This window comes from Sardina pilchardus, chromosome 12, assembly GCF_963854185.1.
Source record: "Sardina pilchardus chromosome 12, fSarPil1.1, whole genome shotgun sequence".
NCBI classification, from domain to species: Eukaryota; Metazoa; Chordata; class Actinopteri; order Clupeiformes; family Clupeidae; genus Sardina; species Sardina pilchardus.
Genome location: NC_085005.1, coordinates 7,236,750 through 7,245,787, shown reverse-complemented (window position 1 = coordinate 7,245,787; position 9,038 = coordinate 7,236,750). Strand labels below are relative to the sequence as shown.

The 9,038-nt window shown below is 43.2% G+C and overlaps 1 protein-coding gene and 1 long non-coding RNA gene across 2 annotated transcripts in view; both read left to right on the top strand.

Annotated features, from left to right (window-relative positions):
- The window catches only part of lama2 (laminin, alpha 2), a 163,835-nt gene that overhangs the window by 111,079 nt on the left and 43,718 nt on the right, over positions 1 to 9,038 (top strand). Inside the window, exon 35 of the mRNA XM_062550527.1 lies at positions 7,020 to 7,118. Coding sequence (XP_062406511.1) covers positions 7,020 to 7,118 — 99 coding nt within the window. The remainder of the gene's footprint in view (positions 1 to 7,019; positions 7,119 to 9,038) is intronic.
- On the top strand, positions 505 to 2,985 carry LOC134097605 (uncharacterized). Its single transcript, XR_009940928.1, has 4 exons — positions 505 to 756; positions 1,756 to 1,842; positions 1,955 to 2,043; positions 2,630 to 2,985. It is a non-coding gene; the product is annotated as an uncharacterized LOC134097605 (long non-coding RNA).

Here is a 9,038-nt window from a genome sequence, read left to right as displayed (position 1 = left end):
GTCCTCTTTGGCTGATTGAAGACCAGTCGTGCTGCAGCATTCTGAATCAACTGTAGTGGTCTTAATACACAAGCAGGTAGGCCAGCTAACAGAGAATTACAGTAGTCCAGCTTGGAGATAACCATTGCCTGTACAAGAAGCTGAGTGGAATCTTGTGTCAGATAAGGTCTGACACAAGATAATAAACAGCTAGTTGCAAGCTAATCGACAACACTTCAAGCTATTCACGATTGCAAGGATAATCCTGCCTGTCCCGCAACAAACACAACAACGTGATTGCAGTTTAAATTTTTATTGTACGTACACAACAAAATGTCACTGTTTTCTGTACTCCGGTGTTCTCGTCTGTGTTCATACTCGTAGGGCAATGTTTATCGTTACCATGGCAATTTGTACTTTCTGCCTCGCGCTGCAAGGCTGCAAGCAGGCTGCAAGGGCGCATTTCTATACGTCATCGGTACGCCCCCCATCTCTACCCAGAACCAGAGAATGGCTGCATCCGAATACTCATACTAACGTACTAATCAGTAGGCGAGACGCAGTACGTCACAGTAGTAGTACGTCCGAATGCTTAGTAGGCATCAACTAGTAGGCGAAAAGTACCCGGATGGCCTACTACCTCCACAGTATACAACGGTTGGTCACTACGCTATCCCACAAATCACCGGGGGTCAAATAACCGTAGAAGAAGACAAGCCGCCGGGAAAATCAAAGGTGACGGGCCGACAGCGACAACTTCAACCGATGTTTATAAATGTAAGTATATTAGTAGAAATGTTGAGTTTAAACGTTGGCTGTTTCGAAAATACGTTATGTATCAGTTCAATTCAGTTGAGGTAAGTTATATTTGCGATTGTATTATCGGGAGAAGACATTAATTCATGTAAATGTTAGCCTGTCTAACGTTATCTGTCTGCTTTAGTTGGTCTATTAATCTTGTTGTAGCTTAAGTTTTAAGTTTACTATCAACTTTAAAGTGAAATTCGTTATGTACGTTGGTAAATCTGTCGTGTACGACGTTAAATGTGATTGTTGGTTAAAGCTAGCGTTATATTTTGGAGTTCTGATTAACGTTAGCAATGCTTTACGTGAGCTGAGGTACATTTGTTATTTTGGAGACAGCTGTGCTGTGTGTATCGAGGGTAATATCGTGTGTATTCCCGTCAAGAAAACGATTATCTGTTAACGTTAGTTTTGTAGTACAACGAAGTCTCTTTATTTAATGCTGCATGGACGAACGAGGATACACGCCGCCTCACTCAGTAGTGGTAACGTAACGTTATGATTTCATAGCCTAGGCTACTTTGTTGGGCTAATTGACGTTACAGTGTTTGTGGTTAGTCAACCTCGCTGTAATGTTATATTAGCTATACTTGCTAAATTCTATGGTTTTCAAAGTGAACCGTGACCTAATTATTACAGAGATGGATTAACATTAACCAGCAGGACTTGGAAGAAGAATATCTAGCGATTGGCACCTCATAGTTACGTTATGCAGCTTGCTTCAGTGTGTGTGTGTGTGTGTGTGTGTGTGTGTGTGTGTGTGTGTGTGTGTTAGAACTGAAGTCATGTACTGTAAAGCTAATACAAATCAAATCAGTAGCTTAGGCATATTTTGGTAGTTCTTTGTTTTGTACTAGGAGCTTGTTTATGATCATGTAGCCAATTTGAACATATCCTTAGTTTGAAGTTTGAACATATAGCCTTCCAACCACCTACTATATGACTCATTTGAATATACACCTTTGAATCCAGGCAACACTGATCAGCTACCTGCACCCCTTTGGATGAAGAAGGCTGCATTTGCGAACCAATTCTTGTGACAAGAGAGCAGAGTTATTAGTAAGTTGTACATTGATTTAATCGAATATGTAATACATGTTTGTTTAGATGAGGCAAATAATAGTAATAAGCTTTAATCTAGGCCTGTGTTGTTTTTATTTGTCATTTTTAGATACTTTTGGTTTACCACATCCACAACATGGCCAACTGGAGCACCCACAAGGATCTCGTGAAGGAAGTCCACAAGCCCTTTTGCTTCAGGTGTGCAAATGTGTTGACGCATATCTATTGCTCTTGGTAATTGGCATTGGTAATACATGATCATTTTGTTTTAAGGGAGAGCAGCGCACACCTGTTTTAGCGAGGTGCTGATCACGGTAATAGTTGAAGAGGAGAGAGGAAACCGCACACTCTTGTTCTGATGCCAACATTTCTTAAATAAATTGATTTAATACATTTTGGCATCAGAACAAGAGTGTGCGGTTTCCTCTCTCCTCTTCAATACATGATCATTTAACAACCACACAATGTCTTGTTTGCTCAAAATAATTACAAGAGAGGTGTTAATGACCGCTTAAGTTGCAAGACTGGGCTTTAGTTATAGTAGGTCAGACAGTAAATGATGAATAATTATTTTTCTTTTAATTATATGCTGTCCATGCTTCTTAAATTGAGAAGGATGCATAGAAAGAACTCTTTGACCAACCCCCAACTGAGAGAGATAAGGTGGCTATCAGTAAATATATTTGAGTGGACAAACACAACTTCTCTGACAGATGACATGTTGAAATCTTGCTTTAGACCTCATAATGATCTTGAAAATATATTACTTTATATCTAAATGCAGTTTGGATACAACCCCCGGCTGGTATTGCTGCTGAAACAGGTGGAGACAACAATGAAGAAGAGGCACCAGAAAGGAAGACCAGTGGCCAAGAGTGTGTGTGTGTGCGCGCGTGCGTGTGTGCGTGCGTTTATGTCAGCATGTGTGTAACTGGGTTGGTCATGGTACAAAAATACAGAATTTAAAGCACCCACACCACACTTGAATCACAAGCCACAACTACTGACAATGGAATGGCTGGGTTTCCCAGATTCGTTAGGAAGCTCTTCAGTGCTAAGAACTTCTTAGGAGCGCTCAAAGAACGCTCCTAAGAAGTTCTTAACACTTAAAAGCTTCTTTTAAAAGCTTCTTAAAATATTTATGTAACACTACCTATGTTTAACTATAGGCTACTTTATTTGAATCATTATACAGTTTTCAAATATTTATTATTACATGTAGATTGTTGTAAAAGCTTGTATCATTCTTAAAATTTCAATTGCTAGGTTTTGTTTGTTTTGTTTGTTAAACTAATAAAACTAATAAAAGCTTATGCATTTATTTACTAGATTTGGATTTTACTGGATTTGTGTGAATTTTCAAGTAGGCCTACTTTTGGTAGGTGGTCTGATTATTGTGATTAGATAGATAGATAGATAGATAGATAGATACTTTATTGATCCCCAGGGGGAAATTCAAGAACTACTGAGGTCAGGCACACCTGGGTTATTCTGTTGGAATGTGCAAAATGTAAAATGAATTGAAATCGAAGGGATACCTTTTCATGTGTGATTTTCTGGAACAATTGTAGGCTAGCCTACTGAACGTTTAGATACTGTTATGCACGTCATGTTATGCTGTTTGGTTAAATAGGTACGAAACACACTTGTTATTGAATTAATGTGCTACAATGCAGGCCTGTTTACTAGTCTTATTTACAACAGTGGTTTGTTTTAAACTACATCATAGCAATTTATTTAGTCAGTAATGCATGCTCATTATAATGAGTAATGAAAGTTATTTTTATTGCACACAAAATTCCGCGATGTCTCCCGCGAGTCACGTCAGGCAAACTGCAGCAGGACTGTTCGGGACAAGGGGGCGTCGTCTCCCGGTAAAAATCTCAAGTTCACGTTGACATATGAAGCCAGTTTAGTCAGCTGGGAGATTTACGGTGAAATACTGCGGGTGGACGGCTAGAAAGGGTAAAATACAGGACTCCCCCGGCCAAAAATGGAGACGGGTCGTGTCAAGCTAAACAAGATGAATGAACTGCTCTAAGGTAAATTCTCGTAAATACGTTCAGTTGTGTCAAGCAAAACTTAATGAATAAACGGCTCGGAGGTCATTCTCGTAAATACGTTCAGCGGTTTAAAGAGAAATAAGACGAATAAACGGCTCTGAGGTCAATTCTCCGAGGTGGCTTTAAAATTTCGCGGCATGCGTCGGTCATTGTGTTCGCGTCACATGTAAACATCCGGGGTCAAAGGACAGGCAAAATGGCTGCCCAGTACGTCCGAATTGTATGCCTACTACTCGCTCGCATACATAAATAACGTACTAAATTGACGGTTGAGTAGTACGTTCTAAACGAAGCTAGTATGTACTGACTATTCGGATGCAGCCAATGTCTAATAAGGGGAGAAGGACCACTAGCGAAATACTTCCGCATGGTACTGCAACTAGAGGGCGATCGCGAGCAAGTGATGAATGAATGGGTAGCAATGGAGCTGAACCCCCCAGTACCACATTTGTCGTTATATAATTTTTTCTCCTAAAATTGCATTAATGCATGCGATGCAGGATAACTTGACTTGACAATCAGCTGACCAATAAAATTTTCAATATGTGTTGTTATTCCTAAAAACCCTTTCAAAGTTTTCATGTCACGTGACACAAGCGAACCACTTTACGGCCATAGACCTAAAAGAAGGTTCAGCTTCACGACGGTCGTAATCGGTCGCGAGTGTCGCGAGCATCCATGAGCTAAATGCTAGCATGTTACAGGGAAAACGGCCCATCCTATGAAAAGCAGAAAGGACATGAGTGACTTTTTATTTCATTTCCAGTGGAAAACCTATACTCAGGTAGCTACTACGACAATGTACATTAAGAAATGAAGTTGTCAACTGTGAAAAAAACGAGTTCTAGCCGCTTAGCCCCATAGACCACAATTCATTTATCACTTGCTCGGCAACGTCCCTAGCGGAATTTCAACAGATTGCAGGAACAATCCGGTACAATGGAGTTAATAGGAAGTGGACCGGCTCTCCCTAAAGGGGCTCTGCCAGAACTGTGCCGGCTGCGTTCCCACCTAAGCGCACCCGGGTAACATCTAGAAGTAGTACTAGGGGGCTAGTAGGGTGAGTTCCGGGTAAGAAAATACCCGAGTTTTGCGTTCCCACATACAGCCACCCGTTTGATATCCGTTTGACATCCGGATGTCTCGCTCATGTGGGAAAGGGACTTATGTCTGTCTCTTTCTCTCTCTCTCTCTCTCTCTCTCTCTCTCTCTCACTCCCTACTTTCCATGGCATCACAGTAATGTCTATACACAGCATCTCTCTCTCTCCACCCCACAAAATCCCCAGATTAAAAAAAGCATAAGGAGACATAATCCCGGGATTAAAAAAGAATATGGAGAAAGAGCAGATATTAGGAAAGAAATGCTGCGGAGATGGGAAGTGGAGATTAGCCACAACAAAGATGCAGATCACTGGTAAAAGGCAAACTGAAGATGTGTGCGTGTGTTTGTGTGTCTCTGTGTGTGTGTGTGTGTGTGTGTGTGTGTGTGTGTGTGTGTGTGTGTGTGTGTGTGTGTGTGTGTGTGTGTGTGTGTTGTTTGTGTGTCTCTGTGTGTGTGTGTGTGTGTGTGTGTGTGTGTGTGTGTGTGTGTGTGGCCAAGAGATGGTGAAAGTGAATCGTGGAGAAGATGAAGGTATGGTGAGTGTGAGGGGGTGTCCTGGGGATCTGATGCCCTTTGCAGATGCCTTGAGTGGGGCTGTCAGTCTGCCAAGCCTCCCTCTGATGGATGGAGCGGGGCCTGTGAGTGCTGAACAAGAGATGTTCCCCTGTGTGTGTGTGTGTGTGTGTGTGTGTGTGTGTGTGTGTGTGTGTTGCCATGGCCTGTCTCGGGTTTTCAGCACCAATATCAGTGATACCAGGAGGCTACTTGCTCCGAGTGAATAAGATCCGTCCTGACAAAACCTGATTCAATCATGTCTTTCTAATAAATGTCTCCTGTCATCAGAACTCTCCTAAAAAACGGTCTTCGACATTTCATGTATTTCTTCAGCAAAAAGAAAAACATTTGACATTGTTTGAGTTGATTGGGTCCAATTTATCTGAACTAGACAGAAGTGTAAATGTTCGGCTGCAGAGAGTAGAAGTCCTACCACACATTTCTTTCAACCATTTACAAAACCAACTGAATGTGCTGTAATCACCACCACTCTTCCACCTGGTAGATCAGCTAAGTAGTGAAACCACCAGTGTTAAGTGCACAGGTGGAAACCACTACTACATGGTAGGACCCAAGATTGTCTAGTTGCCAAGATGAATCATAAAGGGATTTGCCAACGGAACAAAATGGCACGTAGTTCCAGACTCCTGAATAGGCGTGGCCATTACGTCAAACATAAACCTTTCTCTGAATAAGCAGTAAGAGAAATTCTAAAATATATTGTGTGCTATTTTATTGTCATTGTGAAGCTAATGAAGCACTTTTTCGGACGCATATACAGTACATTTCAGACTCTTTCGGGATAAATAATTCAACTTTGGAGTTACAGTAGGACTTATCCACTTTTCGGACTCCTAATAGATACAGAAACTGACCTCCTTTGAATCATCTCGCTTTATCAAAGAAAGGTAGGACTTTACCTTTCTAAACCAGACATTTACACCTCTTGAAGTGGAGAAGTGCCTTCCATGTCCAGTTGAACATGCATCTCATCCACTGTCCTACCCCTTACCTCAAGGAGCCATTTGCAAGCGCTTTTGTTCTAACCTAATCTAAATTATTTTGTGTGCTGTATATGGGGCTGAGGTGATTTACATAAGCCAGATGCAGTCTGTCAACTCTGAAACTCCCTCAGTACCATCTCTCTCCTAATGCATACAGTAGCCCTGTTAACTCTCCAAATGAAGCGCAGCCTCAGTGGCAGTGGCAGCTCTATGAAGTTGCCCTGGGTAAAGACTTTAGTGTGTGTAGGCTAATCACGTTTGTGCTCTCCAAACAGGGTCTGGCCCAGGGGGACCTCTTGCACAACAGATTTCATTTCAGATGTGTTTGTGTTGTCAGATGAGTCTGTCAGAGTGAGTGTGTGTGTGTGTGTGTGTGTGTGTGTGTGTGTGTGTGATGCCTTCTCATGCCTGCTTGTGTTTCGTGTGTGTGTGTGTGTGTGTCCTGCAGCACATGCTTGCGCCACAGAGGGCGCCAGAGAGGCTGCTGCAGCTGGCCGACAGCAACCTAGGAAGCCTGGTGACCGAGATGGACGAGCTGAGGAGCAGGGTGAGGCGGATGAACAAACACACACACACACACACACACACACACACACACACACACACACACACACACACACACACACACACACACAAACACATACATTCATGCATGCGTACAAAGTACACACACACACACACACACACTCTTCAGATTAGGTTAGAGTATGTACACACAGTTCACTGAAGTGAGTGGAGGCCTAGTCAGTGCATCACTGCACCACGACCTTAAGGCCCTCTTGTGTAAACAAACTGATTGAAGTTCGATGCCGCACCGCGCACGACTTCTGTTTCTATGGGACTTACGGTGGTGGAGGTGAGCCCTTTGTTCCGAGGTGTAGCCTAGCTGGAGTGAAAAGGGGGGGTTTCGTCAGGTGTCAAGGTGAGCTTTTACAGTCTCGAGTCCTCTGTTCCGAGTCTGATGAATAAGTGAAGAGGCCGAGCGAGCGAGCGAGCGGTCCGGGCGTAAACAACATGCCTGGCGTGGGAGTGGGAGTGGGAGTGGGGGAGGAAGACATGTACATGGCGTCCAGAGAGGAGGAGAGAACCGCTCGCGCTCTTGCGTCAGTGTCTTCTTGACCGTAATAAATCGATGGACGTGCGTTTGATAATTAGGGCCCAAGCGCCGGAGGTGCGAGCTGTAGCATTTTCAAGATGTGTTAATATGCTGGAATGGGGATAGGATGAATTTAAATATCTCGCCACACAAACAGGAAATGTGTCATAAATTGGCTGTACGGTGACTGACACGGGCTCAGACATCATAGGTTATCGAGGATGATTATGAAAAATGGCAGTCTGGCATAGCGCCACCCTCTGGTAGCAGAAAGGCTTCTTTTTACCAGTCTTACATTCGATTTACTTCAAGTGTGGTGTACACAAACTCACAGGTGTCCTGATTTCCAATTGTGAGGGGATCACCTCCTTTTCTTGTGTTACTGAGGTGATAGGCTAGCACGCACACTCTGTCTGGGTTCTCGTGTACAAGTCTAGGTGAGGAAATGTGGAGAGTACTGTACTGTGTGGCCCGTTTGTGTGGCTGTTAGTGTTATCGTCTAGAGCCAGTAGAGAGTCAGCTTAATCAAGAACAGACCGAAGCACTGCTGGGCCTTTGTGATCGCGTGTACCAGAAATGAATGCGCTCTTAAGCTTTTGAGTATGATGACACAGTGAGTCACACGCAGACACACACACACACACACACACACACACACACACACACACACACACACACACACAAACGGCGCGCACATGCACGTTCTGTGTTTGGTTGAGAAGAGGATGCTGTCACTGCCACCAGTGCAGTGTGGCCTAACATGATTAAAACTCTCTTCCTGTAGGGCGAAGAAGACACGCTTTTGGTTTGGGCTGGGCAATATGACATACAACAAAATGCCCAAAAATGTCACTAGTGAAAATATTGCTGTTAGAAATACCATCCACGACAAGTAGACAGTATTACATAGATACTGCACAAGTAAATCACATCACAGTCTTTGTAGTGAGCATCATTCTCAGCATATTAAAACACAATCAAAGAGATATCACAACCTGACATACAGTGCTTGTTTGATCACAGGAGGTTAGAGATGATGTCGCCAAAATGTTGCCAAAATTGCCCAGCCTTACTTTAGGTGCACTTGGCTCAATGTCAACGCTGTTATGTACTGGAGAGTAGACCAAACCAAAGCACCTGACCTTTTTGCCCGTTTGACCTTGGGTTGGTGAGCATTCATGTTTGATTTTAGTGGCTTATCTGTTTGGAGATGCTGCATAGGGCAGAAAGAGGAGAGGGAGCTAACCATACCGGGGTGCATTTCTCAAAACCACAGTTGCTAACCTGATAGCAACTTAGTAGGTTGGCAATGAGAACGTGTATAGCAACCAACAAAGTTGCTAACTTACAGAGCCAAGGTTCCTGGTGTTC